Genomic DNA, 18800 nt, shown 5'->3' with positions numbered 1-18800 from the left:
ACAATGTTCCCTTATTACAACAATGATAATGCCTTTATACACACACAAACATAACTAGCTACAATCCTGTATTCTAAATTATGATGAATTTCGAATATAGAAACGCTTACTCTGAAATAGTGCCTGTAGGACCACGTTTGACCGTAAAAAGGTCACTTATGAAGGGATTGTCACTCCTTCGGAGCGCCTCCAACACTTCGGGATTTAGCCGATCCCGGTTCTTCTCAACAAAACCAACCGAATCATACTCGACCTGTGACAAATAATTGGCGTATCACTTACAGGGGTTAAACATCTTCCATCATTATCATACGTATATTTTCGAAATAAAACTCTACTAGTTATCATTTTCATAACATTATTATTTCAAGCAGATGTTGTCTTTATTGTCGTTGTTGCTGTAGTGATAGTTTGCGCATTTGTACTACAAGAAGAACTATAAGCATACAATAAACTACTTACAACCGCCGCAAAATGCCTTATAGAAAACATCGCATCCTTGGGATTTCTTGGAAATTTTGTGTTGCCCTCAAATGCCGACTTTATGGCTATTACAAACCCTCCATCAGACCCATGGGTGAGGAGGGACTGTTCGTCAAGTTTTGCTAAGAGACCGGTGTCTTTCTGCAAGTATAATATATACGAATAGAAGAGAATAATAGAATACAAAATGCGATTACGGATTACGAGCATCTCCTCTTACAATGTACGATCGGTGTTTATTTCGATAGCAAGCATTATTATCGATGTATCATCACTCGAAAAACAATACTTGCTTCTTACTGTTTCAAACATAGTAATGAGGTCATCATTATTCTGGAAAGCAATTCCTTTGAGTTTAATTCCTTCGTGGTGATAAATCTCCATCTCCATTGTAAATATGCTGTCATTCATGAAGTTCTGAAGTTTTTCGTTCACTAAGTTGATGCAAAGTTGCTCAAAGCTGTTCTGTTTCATTTTCTCGAATCCTGCTATATCTAATATGCCTATACTTGTAGCCGCATTTGAGCTGTTAAACAAACAAACAGGGTGTTTATGTTTAATGGAAGAAGTATGTATGCAAATGAATAGATTCAAATGTTCCTAATTTAATTTGGTAAAGATTTGTGCAGACAGGTCAACATGCAACTGGAATAAATGTGGATATGTCGAAAGCTTGACATTGATAAACCTTTACAAGAATTGCCAAAAGTCAGCAACATAAATATTTTAAGTGGTAATTAAACAAATGATGGTCTCTGAGTTTTGCCATGATGAAATCTTGACAAAGTAATAAAAAACACGCACAAATAATGTTGCGGATTTTTGGCCTAGAGTTGGTGCCATTCGTATAAGTTAAGTGTTAATTACCCGATGGCGAAAAACGGGAGTTACAATGCTGTTACTCATTCAACGTTACTCAGTCTTTTTTCAGTATGTTTACTTACTAGTCATCTCCTGGGTGGAGGGTGGAATTTATCTGCCTGACGAGCCAACCAAATAGCCTCTCGTACAGGACTTTGGCAAGTGCATCTCTTCCATCTTCAGCTTGGCGCACCGTCTTATACCGAATCTTTTGCTCGGCTAAAGAAATTAATGTTTTATCAATGGTCAAAACAGGGTTTAGGTTACATGACCGTATAAACATATAAATGACTAAAACGTGAAATGAATTATTTAATTTGTAATTGCTTGGCGCACCGTCTTATACCGAATCTTTTGCTCGGCTAAAGAAATTAATGTTTTATCAATGGTCAAAACAGGGTTTAGGTTACATGACCGTATAAACATATAAATGACAAAAACGTGAAATGAATTATTTAATTTGTAATTGTTCAGTCATTATACTTCTTATTATATTTTCTATTCAAAACATTTTTTTCAGTAATCCTGCATACCATACCATAACTAAGGTTGATTATATATGAAGACGTATCATTTACCGTTGACAACCAGCTTGCTTGAAATCAGTGCCTCACCAAAGTCCTCTACTTCCAACGACAGCAGTGTTGATGCTAAAATACAAGACACGTGTAAAGTTAAACTGTTTTAGATAGCGATAGTATCAGTCACAAAAATGTATATCGTTGAGTGCTTTATCTTAAAATGCCACATAGATGTTACCGATTGGTTTGCATTGTATTCGGGGTGTGTTTTTTCGAAAAAATATGAAATGATTTAAGCATTGGATATTAATGGAAACCATCACGTCAGCTGATATCTGTACAAGATTGGAACTATTTCATTCTATGTTACGCGTACCATATTCAAAAGCGTGACCATCTTTTATCTGTGTTTCTCCTGCATGTCCTTCCTCGAACTCAATTTCTGCCACATGAATAACCGCTCCCAGCATCATCATCACAGTATCTCTCTCCTTTAGCATACATCATATTATTATTGCTCCCAACATAATCCTTATGCTCCAAACCTAATCAGTACTGCTCCAAACATAATCATTTCTGAATCCAATATAATCATTATTGCTCCAAACATAATCATGACTGCTACCAGCGCAATCAGTACTCCAACCAACATATCCTTTACTGCTCCAAACATTATCAGTATTGCTCCCGACATTATTATTACTGTTTCAAACAGAAGCATTACTGCTTCCAACATCTTACTTAATGATCCAACCGCAATCAGTACTTGTCCCAACATAATCAGTACAGTTTCAAAATAAACAGTTCTGATCCCAACATAATCAGTTCTTCTCCCAACATAATCAGTACTGCATTGCTATACCTCAATTCTAAGAAATAAATACTCATTCCAGAATATCATTATGGCGCCTTACATTATCATCGCTGTATCTCTCTCTCTTATCAAACAGTGCAACATTTAGGATAATCAACCTAACTCTATTCAAGTGCCTAGGAAGCAACATTTAACTGTGTTTTGTCTTTATTTAAATACTTGATTATCTACAAGCAATCAAACACATTTCTTGAGGGACTTTTTTATTTTCTTGTGATCAAGAGAGTTGTAAGTTTAAGTACATATACATACCGCCCCTATCTTTTCCAGGACTGTCATTGTTTGTTTAAATATTCGTGCATGCTTTTCGTAGTTTCTTCTGTGTAGCCGATGTGGATTGCTCTTCAAAATCCTTAAGGTATATTGATATTATCATATTTATTGTACGCTGCTACGATGATGTTCTGGTACATAGACATAAAATACGTAAAAGTATAGTAATCATATACAATTTCTGCCTAACCGCCTTTAATGTAACGTATAAGAGGGATTATTGATTTTTAAACAACTAGTTGTAGTGCTCATTCATTGTCAAAAATAGATATGGTAAAATAGATGTTTACTTAACATGTTCGCTTAAGCCTAGCACAAAAAACATGATACCTGTACTCTGTGGCAGACTTATTCAAAAACACATCACCCAGTTCATCTGTGGGACATCCAGCAAACAGAGCATAGAAAATGTGAAAATTGGCCTCCCCGAGACTTTGATGGACAACTCTTGACTTTTCAAGCATGTAGTCCCTAACTGCAGCTGTAAGACAATGGTTTCAACCGATTAGGAAAACCTAAATCTTCAAAATGATATCGAGAAAATAGCCAAATTCACAACACCAGTTCAGTTAAATGAATCAACTTAAAGGTTAGATGAACTCTATCTAGTACACGAATATTGTTGTAAGGTATCGCTAATACGCATGAAGCTGTTTTCAATTTCAACACATAATACATTAACCAAAGTTTTTCAACTGAGTTTTACCTCCTGCAAGCTGGCCCTTGTCTGTAAAACTAACATCCAAATATTTTGCAAATCGGCTTGAGTTTTCATTCAAAGAAGTCTGAGCATTGCCAAAGGCTTCCAGCAAAGGGTTTATCTGAAACATCAAAAAGGTAAAATACAATATGATATTTGTTTTACGAGTGATAAACACTGTTTGTTAATATGCTAATTTGTTTTCCAATCAAAATATAAAACTTATGGAAAAAATAATGCTTAACAACCTCAATGTAGCTTTGCAATGGCTTTGGTATTTCAACACCTCAATGAGTTCTTCAGAAATCCCATGTGTCTTACAGACTGTTTAACCATGTACTTGGGAATTCCCAACAAACCCTGTCCCATGTTACTATAAAAGGTCCAATAATGTCAAAAATCCTCTTTCCACTTTAAGAAGTTTCTTGTGTAGCGACATGCCTACCACCACCACAACACACAAACACAGGTACACGATATCTTCACCACCCTATATAATGTTTCTGCAGAGTCATCACCCTACATACACGCTTTGTATATAACTGACGTAAACGACAGTATTTTGCAGCCCCATACCCATCCACACACGCGCTAGCAATACGCCCCATCTTTATTGTTCGAGCGCTATTTATTGTGCAGCCCCATACCATCCACACACACGCTAGCAATACGCCTCACCTTTATTGTTCGAGCGCTATTTATTGTGCAGCCCCATACCCATCAACACACACGCTAGCAATATGCCCGACCTTTATTGTTCGAGCGCTATTTATTGTGCAGCCCCATACCCATCAACACACGCGCTAGCAATACGTCCCACCTTTATTGTTCGAGCGCTATTTATTGTGCAGCCCCATACCCATCAACACACGCGCTAGCAATACGTCCCACCTTTATTGTTCGAGCGCTATTTATTGTGCAGTCCCATACCCATCCACACACACGCTAGCAATATGTCTCACCTTTATTGTTCGAGCGCTATTTATTGTGCAGTCCCATACCCATCCACACACACGCTAGCAATACGTCCCACCTTTATTGTTCGAGCGCTATTTATTGTGCAGCCCCATACCCATCCACACACGCGCTAGCAATATGTCCCACCTTTATTGTTCGAGCGCTATTTATTGTGCAGCCCCATACCCATCAACACACACGCTAGCAATATGTCCCACCTTTATTGTTCGAGCGATATTTATTGTGCAGCCCCATACCCATCCACACACGCGCTAGCAATATGTCCCACCTTTATTGTTCGAGCGCTATTTATTGTGCAGCCCAATACCCATCAACACACGCGCTAGCAATACGCCCCACCTTTATTGTTCGAGCGCTATTTATTGTGCAGCCCCATACCAATCAACACACGCGCTAGCAATATGTCCCACCTTTATTGTTCGAGCGCTATTTATTGTGCAGCCCCATACCCATCCACACACACGCTAGCAATATGTCCCACCTTTATTGTTCGAGCGCTATTTATTGTGCAGCCCCATACCCATCAACACACACGCTAGCAATATGTCCCACCTTTATTGTTCGAGCGCTATTTATTGTGCAGCCCCATACCCATCCACACACGCGCTAGCAATACGCCCCACCTTTATTGTTCGAGCGCTATTTATTGTGCAGCCCCATACCCATCCACACACACGCTAGCAATATGTCCCACCTTTATTAGTCGAGCGCTATTTATTGTGCAGCCCCATACCCATCAACACACGCGCTAGCAATATGTCCCACCTTTATTGTTCGAGCGCTATTTATTGTGCAGTCCCATACCCATCCACACACACGCTAGCAATATGTCCCACCTTTATTGTTCGAGCGCTATTTATTGTGCAGCCCCATACCCATCCACACACGCGCTAGCAATATGTCCCACCTTTATTGTTCGAGCGTTATTTATTGTGCAGCCCCATACCCATCAACACACACGCTAGCAATACGTCCCACCTTTATTGTTCGAGCGCTATTTATTGTGCAGCCCCATACCCATCCACACACACGCTAGCAATACGTCCCACCTTTATTGTTCGAGCGAAATTTATTGTGCAGCCCCATACCCATCCACACACGCGCTAGCAATATGTCCCACCTTTATTGTTCGAGCGCTATTTATTGTGCAGCCCCATACCCATCCACACACGCGCTAGCAATATGTCCCACCTTTATTGTTCGAGCGCTATTTATTGTGCAGCCCCATACCCATCCACACACGCGCTAGCAATACGTCCCACCTTTATTGTTCGAGCGCTATTTATTGTGCAGCCCCATACCCATCCACACACGCGCTAGCAATACGTCCCACCTTTATTGTTCGAGCGCTATTTATTGTGCAGCCCCATACCCATCCACACACGCGCTAGCAATATGTCCCACCTTTATTGTTCGAGCGCTATTTATTGTGCAGCCCCATACCCATCCACACACGCGCTAGCAATATGTCCCACCTTTATTGTTCGAGCGTTATTTATTGTGCAGCCCCATAACCATCAACACACACGCTAGCAATACGCCCCACCTTTATTGTTCGAGCGCTATTTATTGTGCAGCCCCATACCCATCCACACACACGCTAGCAATACGTCCCACCTTTATTGTTCGAGCACTATTTATTGTACAGCCCCATACCCATCCACAAACGCGCTAGCAATATGTCTCACCTTTATTGTTCGAGCGCTATTTGTTGTGCAGCCCCATACCCATCCACACACGCGCTAGCAATATGTCTCACCTTTATTGTTCGAGCGCTATTTATTGTGCAGCCCCATACCCATCCACACACGCGCTAGCAATATGTCCCACCTTTATTGTTCGAGCGCTATTTATTGTGCAGCCCCATACCCATCCACACACGCGCTAGCAATATGTCCCACCTTTATTGTTCGAGCGTTATTTATTGTGCAGCCCCATACCCATCCACACACACGCTAGCAATATGTCCCACCTTTATTGTTCGAGCGCTATTTATTGTGCAGCCCCGTACCCATCCACACACACGCTAGCAATATGTCCCACCTTTATTGTTCGAGCGCTATTTATTGTGCAGCCCCGTACCCATCCACACACGCTAGCAATACGTCCCACCTTTATTGTTCGAGCGCTATTTATTGTGCAGCCCCATACCCATCAACACACACGCTAGCAATATGTCCCACCTTTATTGTTCGAGCGCTATTTATTGTGCAGCCCCATACCCATCCACACACACGCTAGCAATATGTCCCACCTTTATTGTTCGAGCGCTATTTATTGTGCAGCCCCATACCCATCCACACACGCTAGCAATATGTCCCACCTTTATTGTTCGAGCGATATTTATTGTGCAGCGCTATTTGATGATTTTCACCATGTATTTCTCACCACACCTCACACATACGCAAGGTATACGACCCGTCTTGATGTGTGTTTGATTTTCTTTTAAAGCGCCATAGTGACACATTTACATGATGTATTTCACCGTGTGCCTCCCATACACACAATGTTTAATATTTACCTCAATGAGTTTCTCGTGTAGCGGCATGATTTAACCCTGACACATGTGTACGATGTGTTTCACAGTGTGCTCCCCAAACCCATAATGTTTAATACTTACCTCAATGAGTTTCTCGTGTAGCGCCATGTTATCACTCTGACACATGTGCACGATGTGTTTCACCGTGTGCCCCCTCCCCTCCCCAAACCCATAATGTTTAATACTTACCTCAATGAGTTTCTCGTGTAGCGCCATGTTATCACTCTGACACATGTGCACGATGTGTTTCACCGTGTGCCCCCCCCCCTCCCCAAACCCATAATGCTTAATACTTACCTCAATGAGTTTCTCGTGTAGCGCCATGTTATCACTCTGACACGTGTGCACAATGTGTTTCACCGTGTGCCCCCCCCCCTCCCCAAACCCATAATGTTTAATACTTACCTCAATGAGTTTCTCGTGTAGCGCCATGTTATCACTCTGACACATGTGCACGATGTGTTTCACCGTGTGCCCCCCCCCTCCTCCCCCAAACCCATATTGTTTAATACTTACCTCAATGAGTTTCTCGTGTAGCGCCATGTTATCACTCTGACACGTGTGCACAATGTGTTTCACCGTGTGCCCCCCCCCTCCCCAAACCCATAATGTTTAATACTTACCTCAATGAGTTTCTCGTGTAGCGCCATGTTATCACTCTGACACATGTGCACGATGTGTTTCACCGTGTGCCCCCTCCCCTCCCCAAACCCATAATGCTTAATACTTACCTCAATGAGTTTCTCGTGTAGCGCCATGTTATCACTCTGACACGTGTGCACGATGTGTTTCACCGTGTGCCCCCCCCCCCCCTCCCCAAACCCATAATGTTTAATACTTACCTCAATGAGTTTCTCGTGTAGCGCCATGTTATCACTCTGACACGTGTGCACGATGTGTTTCACCGTGTGCCCCCCCCCTCCCCAAACCCATAATGTTTAATACTTACCTCAATGAGTTACTCGTGTAGCGTTATTTTATCACTCTGACACATGTGCACGATGTGTTTCACCGTGTGCCCCCCCCCCCTCCCCAAACCCATATTGTTTAATACTTACCTCAATGAGTTTCTTGTGTAGCGCCATGTTATCGCTCTGACACATGTGCACGATGTGTTTCACCGTGTGCCCCCCCCCCCTCCCCAAACCCATAATGCTTAATACTTACCTCAATGAGTTTCTTGTGTAGCGCCATGTTATCGCTCTGACACATGTGCACGATGTGTTTCACCGTGTGCCCCCCCCCCCTCCCCAAACCCATAATGTTTAATACTTACCTCAATGAGTTTCTTGTGTAGCGCCATGTTATCGCTCTGACACATGTGGACGATGTGTTTCACCGTGTGCCCCCCCCCCCCCTCCCCAAACCCATAATGTTTAATACTTACCTCAATGAGTTTCTCGTGTAGCGCCATGTTATCACTCTGACACATGTGCACGATGTGTTTCACCGTGTGCCCCCCCCCCTCCCCAAACCCATAATGTTTAATACTTACCTCAATGAGTTTCTCGTGTAGCGCCATGTTATCACTCTGACACGTGTGCACGATGTGTTTCACCGTGTGCCCCCCCCCCTCCCCAAACCCATAATGCTTAATACTTACCTCAATGAGTTTCTCGTGTAGCACTATGTTATCACTCTGACACATGTGCACGATGTGTTTCACCGTGTGCCCCCCCCCCCTCCCCCAAACCCATATTGTTTAATACTTACCTCAATGAGTTTCTCGTGTAGCGCCATGTTATCACTCTGACACATGTGCACGATGTGTTTCACCGTGTGCCCCCCCCCCCCAAACACATAATGTTTAATACTTACCTCAATGAGTTTCTCGTGTAGCGCCATGTTATCACTCTGACACGTGTGCACGATGTGTTTCACCGTGTGCCCCCCCCCCCAAACCCATAATGTTTAATACTTACCTCAATGAGTTTCTCGTGTAGCGCCATGTTATCACTCTGACACGTGTGCACGATGTGTTTCACCCTGTGCCCCCCCCCCTCCTTCCCCAAACCCATAATGTTTAATACTTACCTCAATGAGTTTCTCGTGTAGCGCCATGTTATCACTCTGACACATGTGCACGATGTGTTTCACCGTGTGCCCCCCCCCTCCTCCCCCAAACCCATATTGTTTAATACTTACCTCAATGAGTTTCTCGTGTAGCGCCATGTTATCACTCTGACACATGTGCACGATGTGTTTCACCGTGTGCCCCCCCCCTCCCCAAACCCATAATGCTTAATACTTACCTCAATGAGTTTCTCGTGTAGCGCCATGTTATCACTCTGACACATGTGCACGATGTGTTTCACCGTGTGCCCCCCCCCCAAACACATAATGTTTTATACTTACCTCAATGAGTTTCTCGTGTAGCGCCATGTTATCACTCTGACACATGTGCACGATGTGTTTCACCGTGTGCCCCCCCCAAACCCATAATGTTTAATACTTACCTCAATGAGTTTCTCGTGTAGCGCCATGTTATCACTCTGACACGTGTGCACGATGTGTTTCACCCTGTGCCCCCCCCCCCTCCTTCCCCAAACCCATAATGTTTAATACTTAACTCAATGAGTTTCTCGTGTAGCGCCATGTTATCACTCTGACACGTGTGCACAATGTGTTTCACCGTGTGCCCCCCCCCCCCCCTCCCCAAACCCATAATGTTTAATACTTACCTCAATGAGTTTCTCGTGTAGCGCCATGTTATTACTCTGACACATGTGCACGATGTGTTTTAACATATACTTGGTACTCTCCGTTTTCCCCGCTCCGCTCTCGCCAGACACAATGATGACCTGGAATATTATTGTTGAATTCGGATTTTTAAAAGCTTTAGTTAGTTCAAATAACAAATGCCAATCATGTTCAATTAAACATGTTCCTTTGAGGTCAGATTTTTCGTGAATGTCTGCATATAGTGAGAGGGGTATCCCACTATATATTTTAATACTATACCTTACATAAATATGTCCCTATTTGTATATATATGAAAAGTCGATCGGTCCTTACGTCACTGTATTTTGATAAAAATCCAGTTTTATGATTTCAGTGGTCCATATCATATTTTAATCCGGTCCTTACCTTGCCAAAAATAATATATTGACCACTGACGTCATAAAATTGTTGAGTGCGGCTTGCGATTTTAACAACGGCGAATACATGTTGCAAATAAAACTTCTTTAAAATAAAACTTATTCAATTATCTTTGTTATTGTTCTTTAAATAATTTTATCGAAGTGTAAATACTGTAATAGTCCGATACATATATTGATACGAATAAAAGTTCATAGTTCAAAGTGCTTTGTTTAATAATAAAACACATCAAACCCATTTTAGAAAATACTGAATGGTTACATGAAACGTTCGGTATAAGACAAGAAATATAACGAACCATGTTGGGCCATATGGCATTATAAGGACTAGCCACGCAGCCCCTGAAGGTGAATGGACACCAAGGTGCACCTTCGGGGGCTGCCTGGCTGGTCCTTATAATGTCAAGTGACCCTCAGTGTGTGTGTGTGTGTGTGTGTGTGTGTGTGTGTGTGTGTGTGTGTGTGTGTTTTCTTAACTAGAAAATCGCTATCACAGCGAAGAGTGAAAACCATACGCTTTAATATTGTTTTATAAAAACATCATATCTGCAATATTGGGCAATGGTATATAATACAGATAAACAGGATGGAAGATGAAACTTGGCGCATTAATTTAACATAAACATCATGACAATTGTTAGGTGTATCCAAATGTCAACTGAAGAGATTTTAGCAATGAAACGTCATCATCCAGAACAAGTGCATTTTCAATATAATCCAAAATACTTCCCAGTTTTATGTCTGTTAAGGTATGAAATATTTTAATTTTAAGGCATACTGATTCATGTATTTGCAGGGGCGTACCTACCTGTACTCCGGTACAGGTGTACACTTAAATAATTCAAACTTTAGCGTAATTAAAATGACAATGCATTGTTTGTTTTGTGTGTTTTTTTAAGAATAAAATTATTTAGCAGACAGCAGCATGGAAATTGTGATTGATGTTATTTGAAATGCAGTTTTACTAAAATAACATTGACTGGTTACGAGTGCTACTATACACAGAGATGTTCTCAGTCATTTCTTTGCTGTATTTGTAATGCAAACTTAAATTGCAGGCGGGAATCTTGTATAGAGTATTAACTTAGACTTGAAAATTGCGTTCACATACTATATTGTTATGATATATATTTTACGTATGTATGTAACCATGGCCCCTCCAGGTCCGGGGAATAGCGGGGACTTTCACTTTCGGTCCAGCCAAGCCTTGGTAAAACCCCCTCCCTGCGAGGACGAACTGATGATAAAATCCCCGCCAAATGCCCCCCCCCCGCATCACAGGGACCCTAATTAAGGCTAAATTTGGCGCGAATACAAAACCACCGCATTCACCCGGCACTGCGGGGCCACCGGGAAGGTAAAAACACGGCCCATTTCCCCGGCCCTCCCTGGTATATCCCCGGACCTCTGGGGCCGTCGTTACAATTGACTGGTGCATTATTCGGGTAAACCTCTAGTCAAGGTCAGTGACTAGAACATTCACTTTAGTGAATGATTGTCTGTTTAAATTGTTTGTTTAAATGCGATTGATTTTGTCTTTCAGAATTTCGAACATAGTATATGTTGTGTTTGAATGTCGTCTTGTTTGTTATTGTTTGAATGAGAAATGTATATTTATATGCTTTTAGAATCCACTGAGAACCACATTGTAAAGAAGTTACTTATGTAACTTAATGTGTTATCTTCATGAAATAAAGTTATTATTATTATTATTATTATTATTATTATTATTATTATTATTATTATTATTATTATATTATTATTATTATTATTATATTTTTATTATTATTATTATTATTATTATTATTATTATTATTATTATTATTATTATTATAGTGATATATTTGAGGATAACCTTATGCCATGGTCAGTTAATAATATACTGGGGGGACTACCCTCGTGTCCTTGTCACCGAATAAACAGGGGGAGTCCAACGTACCTTAGCAATCCCTCATGTCATGGTCAGTAAATATACTGGAAGTTACCCTCATGCCTTGGTCGGTGAATATGCAGGGGGTTACCCTCAGGTCATGTTAAGTGAATATACAGGGGGTTACCTTCATGTAATGGTCAGTAAATATACTAGAAGTTACCCTCATGCCATGGTCAGTGAATATGCAGGGGGTACCCTTATGTCATTGTCAGATGATATACTAGGGATTCCCCATTATCATGGTCAGTGAAAAAAATGTGGGTTAACCTAATAGTAAGTGAATACGCCTGGGGTTTTCCTCGTTATTGGTCAGTGGAGATACTTACGGTAAGGGGGAGGGGGCTTCTCTCATGTCATAGTCAGTGAAAGTATTGGGGATTACCAAAACTACCGGGGTTTTTAAGACCTTTGTACGTTATTTGTGTGCATGATAAGACACGAGGGCATAGTATCGCAGAAATAAATTAACAGTTGGGAATATTAAGTATGCTGGCGGTTACCTGATTTTCGCAAGTATCCAGCATTCGCACATAGGATAACGCCGCAACATGAAATACGTGCGGCTCGTGTTCCAGTGCCACTTTATCCGGGTGGTATCTTCTGTGAGTCTGTAAATCATACAACCAGGGTCAACGGTGTACACGCAATTTTTTTCATTTATTTTTGATTTTCATGCATTATCGTGTTAACACATTTAACTTTAATGATCAGAACCAAAAATGCATATAGTTTTGGTACAGTTAAGAAATAAATAAGCGATATTATTTGCGCTCTTTTAACGCGGGAACTTGCGGCTACATGTATGTTGCTATTAATTAAAAAAAATATGAAGGCTAATGTCTTTATCTGTACCTGAATTTTACCAGTTTACGTATAACAGAAGAATCCTAAACTGCAACATCATATACGATGTTTTAATGATTTTTGTTCTTTAAAATTGGATAATCCATACATTGATAATTGAGTTCTTATTGCGGTAGAACATATGGCATTAGAAGATGTCAATTTGTGCGCTTTTTGAAAATGAGAATTGTAGAGTCTACAAATGATTTAGTTTGTCCATTTTGTTTCAGTAAACTGTATGAAAAAAACCTCTCCAGAAGGCAGCTCTCTTGAATTTCACATGTTGTCATATCATATACTATAGCTGCGGTATACTGAGCAAAGTCATGCTCGCTTAAAGATATAATGACATTATTACAGAACATATTATATTATATATATATATTGAGTTTTAACAACTCATGCTAATAAATGTGAATAGTGAGACTGTTACGTAAATAGACTTTATATTGATTAATAAATGTATTGCCAGAGCCAAAAGTAAATAATGGTTATTTGAAGTGTCGTTATTATCCAGTTCATTATATTCGGCGGTCGAACAATAGATCCGGAATCTGATGTGTTTGTTCATGTTTAAAAGAAAAATGGGCCTCGTTAGAGTTAAATACGTTGTTAGTATCATCGTTGGTTTTAAGCATTCAAATATTTACTGGTCTGAAAGTTAATTGGATACACTTGTGATCCGTTGTAACATATTTGGTTTAAACCGTATTTACTCATATGATGATAATACATCAGCATATTACAAATATGAAGATATGTTTTAAAGAGAATATTACAACTTCTCCAGTTAAGCTAAATTTGAGACAACGGTTGCAGTCGTATACTTGCTTTATTCAAAGACATGAACACATCATAAAATAGTTCACTTTTTTAAAATTTAAAAAACGATGCCGCTGGCAACAATGTTTTCTCAGAAACAAAGACCTGAATGGCCAATTGTGTTAAATGGTAGGGCAATTTTTGGCTTTTACTGCGTTTACTGATGATGTTTAAAGTTAAGAATTTTGAACTTGAAAAATAAACATTCCACAACATGCAAAACGTGTTGTCGAAGCAACTTCTTGTTAAACTGACTTGAAAATGATTACGAAAGTACATTTAAAAACATTTACCTGCTCATCGTAAATTTTCAACGGCTTCTCTGGATTAATTGCAATTAGAATGTCTTGAACATTCGTCTGTAAAAGAAAAATACAATTATGAAAAATCTGCATTTAACAAAGAGAAAGTACAAGTTTTTGTTTGACTCTGAGGCCAGTACTGACAATAATGCACCAGTCAATTTTAACCACGGCACCCCCAGGTCCGGGGAATAGTGGGGACTTTGACTTTCGGTCCAGCCAAGCCCGGGTAAAATCTTCACCCTGCGGGGACAAACTGCTGGTAACATCCCAGCCAAATGCCCCATCAACCCAGGACACCTAGGTAAGGCCCTTTCCCCGCTATTTTCACAGCGAAAACAAAACCACCACATTCCCTCGGCACTGAGGGCTACCGGAAAGGTAAAACACGGCCCATTTCCACCTGGGAAGGCTGTGGTTACAATTGACTGGTGCGTTATGTTCTACATGTATAGTTATGTACTTGTTCGAAAAATAGCCGACTAAATGTGTCATCAACTATTAAACATTCGTTCTATGTTTATAAATGATGTTTTATCGACAGCATTATTATCATGGTATTCTAATTTTCAAGTTTATAACACCTAAGTTATGATGGTGTTATTCAGGCTCCATCTAATTCTCTACTGTTTATATGTCAAATGTACTATTTTGATTCTTTTCTATTTAATAGCCTTTTTATCCTTTTTAAAATCTTCATAAGTCAGATTTAATAGTCGGAGCGCTTAGGCTAATTTATATAGTAGTTAATAGTTAATGTCTATTGTCTAAGTCTGTCTTGTATTAATCATATTCGACCCAATGAACAATGGTGCTTTACAGAGAATATACTAATCATTTGCTTTAATTTAGGTTTAATATAAGGGTGGAGTTGCATTAGTATGTAAAACTGGTATCGAAATGAGAAGACTAGAAAAAGGAACGAAACACAGTTTTGAGTATGGGATTTGGCAACTGATATTTAAAAGTATAACGGTACATGTAGTGGGAATTTATCGACCTCCCTGTCTTGCCACGTCTGAACAATTCATCGCTGATTTTTTCTCCTTTGTTGAAGAAGTCCTTCCGTCCCATTCAGGTCTCATACTGATGGGCGATTTTAATTTACACATAAATGAGGAAAACAATGTAACCACGAACTTTAACAATTGTCTTGATGAGATGGGTTTACAACAGCATGTCAACTTTAGCACTCATACTGGTGGACACTGTTTGGATCTAGTCATTACTGAAGTTGTTCATGGCATTAGCGTAGTCAAGTGTGAACAGGGTCCATATATATCGGATCACTGCGTTGTGAAATCAGTAATTAGTGTAGAAAAAGACAACATTGTAAGCAAACATGTTACGTATAGAAACTGGAAGAATGTTTGCAGCAACGAATTTTCCAGTGACTTATTGAATATGCCATTTGATTCCGTGGACATTGATACCTTAGTGTGCACATTTGAAACAGAATTACAAAATATTGTTGACAAGCATGCCCCTGTTAAAGAGAAAACTCTAGTTGTCAGGAAACAAAAAGCATGGTTCAATGATAACATCATGAAGCTTAAGCGTACCTTACGTAAAGCTGAACGTATTTGGAGGAAGTACAGACAACAGGACCAATTTGAATATTTTAAACAAATCAGAAGTTTGTACATTTATGAAATCTGCAAACAGAAGAAAACAGTCATGGTTGACAAAATTGAAAACGCAAAAGGAAATACCAAACACCTGTATCGTATAGTGTCCGAACTTACTGGCACCAAATCTGAAAATCCAATGCCCTCTGCCGTGAACGACACAACGTTAGCTGAACAATTCGCAGATTTTTTTATGGACAAAATTGCCACTATCAGAAATGCACTCAATGACTACCAGTGTTTTGAGCCTATTCCTAAGGACACCTTGTGTTTCAACAGTTTCCAGGAGCTTTCGCAAACGGACGTTAAGCGAATTATAAGTGAACTGAATACCAAGTCTTGTAGCATTGACATCTTACCAACTCATATATTGAAGTCATTTCTAAACGAACTTTTACCATGTATTACGCGAATTGTCAATTTATCACTAGCAGAAGGTGTATTTCCATCCAATTGGAAACAGGCTATCGTTCGACCACTACTGAAGAAAGCGGGACTCGAGCTTCATCTATCTAATTATAGACCTGTTAGTAACCTGTCGTTCCTCTCAAAAGTGATTGAAAAGGCAGCCTTACTAAGACTAAATGAGCACGTCGAAGCCAACAGTCTCCTTCCGGTGAACCAGTCTGCATATAGACGCTATCACTCGTGTGAAACGGCAATAGTCAGATTGGTCAACGACTTGCTGGACGGCATGGAGAAACAGGAAGTGACGGCATTGATTGCACTCGACCTCAGCGCCGCCTTCGATACTGTAGACCACGGCATCCTGCTTGATGTCCTCCACAAACAGTATGGCATTGCTGACTCGGCCTTGGCGTGGGTCGATTCGTATCTGCGTCCCAGAAGTTGCCGTGTGAGTGTCAACGCCGCCATGTCATCCTCGAGGTCACTGGAATGCAGTGTTCCTCAGGGAAGTTGGCACACTGTTTGACGTCATTCCACCGTCAATTTCCGTGTACGGGTTTGCCGATGACCATATTGCCGGCAAGCGTTTCCGGCCTGCCTCGGAGCTTGAGGAGCACAGTGCCATACAAGAGCTTGAAGAGTGTGCGACCACAATAAATGAGTGGATGAACGCGAATAAACTTAAGATGAACACATCGAAGACAGAGTTTATTTTATTCGGACATAGTTCTCAACTAAATAAATGTTGCACAACTGAAATCAACATTGTAGGTGACAATATCCCGTCCGTGAAAGTTGTGCGATATTTGGGCGCTTACCTTGACCAGTTTCTAAATTTTAAAGAACATATTCGAATTAAGTGTAAAAGTGCTATGTTTAACTATCTGAGGATTAAAAGTATCCGTAAATATCTGACCGTAGACGCTACCAAAATTCTTGTTTTGTCGCTTGTCATCTCCCATCTCGATTATTGTAATGCATTACTTTACGGAATAGCTGATTGTGATTTATATAAATTGCAGCGTATACAAAATATGTGTGCGAAACTTGTTCTTCAGCGTGGAAAATATGACAGTGCTAAAGACGCGTTATTCGAGCTCAATTGGCTGCCAGTTAAAGCACGAATTCAATTTAAGATACTGTGTTTAATGTTTAATTGTTCAACCGGAAATGCCCCATCATATCTCACGGAACTATTGACCGTAAAAATGCATCGACGTGCCGGTTTGAGATCCTCTGCTACGTCGGAACTTATTTACGATGTCCCATTTAATAGGCGAAAAACATTCTCTGACCGGGGTTTCGCTACAGCAGGCCCAGTTCTTTGGAATAAACTGCCTGTACACGTCAAGAACTCGTCTTCCATAGAACAGTTCAAAAAGAATCTTAAAACTCACTTCTTTAGAGATTTTTATGCATTTTTCTAGTCATTTTTCATACTGTGGTTTTAATAGAAGATAGACTGATTGGACTTATCCGTGTTTCTGTTATTTGTGTTCTGTGAAATTTATATGAATTTTTAGAATCCTGATTTATTTTTTATTGTAATATATTGTAATTTAAAGTGTTTAAAGTCTTAAGTTGAGTGTACTTTTATCATCTTAATCAAGCTCATGTATAATTTATTTTTATTTTTATTAATATAATTCAGCTGATTCGAGCCTCTGTTATTCGTGGCATCGATGTATAAATTTATTTTACTCACAACGATCCATTTTTTAAAGCAGGTTATTTAAATTTTTAGAAGTAGTATGTATCGTGAATTGTTAATATTTTAATAATTCTCTTATTGTTTTATAGTTTTGCTACCTACGTTTGACATGTTTTATATGGTATATGTCTCAGTGTTTGATTTTGTTCTATAATTTGTGATTCTTATATTTTGTATTGTGTGTACAACGCCATTGAATATTTATATAGAAATAGGCGTTTAATGAAATAAATCAGTTTCAGTTTCAGTTTAATCATTTGCTTTAATTTAGGTTTAATATAAGTGTTTTAATGGGTATCATTCTGCATTAATGTATGCTGTTTTATTTCATATGTTTTTTTTGTGTATTCTACTTTGTTCTGTTTAATGTTAACACATATTACAAACATTACGGGTCTTGACAATGATAAATCTTGAAACTTGAACTTGACACGTACAAAACAGCCAATGTTCACTGTTTTTAAGAATCATAAGAATATTCTTAGAATACAGCCTACATTTTCGGATTTATGGAACAGTTAATCGTGTGATGTTCTTAAATATATACTGTTTAACTCAATATTAAATATATTACTTACATAGATGACATCGTGGCGATATCTGGATTTTAGGGTGTCACAAATGGACCTTTCCGTAAGGTCATCAAGCTTCGAGAGGTCGAATATTTGTCTGGGGTCCATTTTTATGACTTCACTTATTACCGCATTTTAACACTTTACTCCATTTTCAGTGTTACCACGAAGGTACGCGAATTCTTTCCTTGTGTAATTTTAATTATATAAGCATTTGGGTGTTTCTACCTCAGTTCAATTCAATGCGTTTTCCT

At 39.7% G+C, this 18800-nt stretch overlaps 1 protein-coding gene across 4 annotated transcripts in view; it reads right to left on the bottom strand.

Annotated features, from left to right (window-relative positions):
* The window catches only part of LOC128234627 (chitin synthase chs-1-like), a 36736-nt gene extending 17936 nt beyond the window's left edge, over positions 1-18800 (bottom strand). For 2 of the 4 annotated variants that reach the window (XM_052948978.1, XM_052948979.1), the window contains exons 1-13: positions 18553-18800; positions 14219-14284; positions 12761-12868; positions 9911-10030; positions 3719-3833; positions 3343-3493; positions 2992-3091; positions 2242-2356; positions 1923-1994; positions 1428-1563; positions 784-1009; positions 463-624; positions 111-253 (exon numbers count right to left, since the gene is read on the bottom strand). In XM_052948978.1, the coding sequence (XP_052804938.1) occupies positions 111-253; positions 463-624; positions 784-1009; positions 1428-1563; positions 1923-1994; positions 2242-2356; positions 2992-3091; positions 3343-3493; positions 3719-3833; positions 9911-10030; positions 12761-12868; positions 14219-14284; positions 18553-18654 (1616 nt within the window). In that variant the 5' untranslated portion in view covers positions 18655-18800. Of the gene's footprint in view, positions 1-110; positions 254-462; positions 625-783; positions 1010-1427; positions 1564-1922; positions 1995-2241; positions 2357-2991; positions 3092-3342; positions 3494-3718; positions 3834-7211; positions 7229-7310; positions 7365-9910; positions 10031-12760; positions 12869-14218; positions 14285-18552 lie in introns of those variants that run through there. The other 2 variants (XM_052948980.1, XM_052948981.1) reach the window with 2 other exon arrangements.

The sequence above is a fragment of the Mya arenaria genome, chromosome 5 (genome assembly GCF_026914265.1).
Source record: "Mya arenaria isolate MELC-2E11 chromosome 5, ASM2691426v1".
In the NCBI taxonomy this organism is placed as follows: domain Eukaryota; kingdom Metazoa; phylum Mollusca; class Bivalvia; order Myida; family Myidae; genus Mya; species Mya arenaria.
This window is presented reverse-complemented; position numbering and strand designations above follow the sequence as displayed.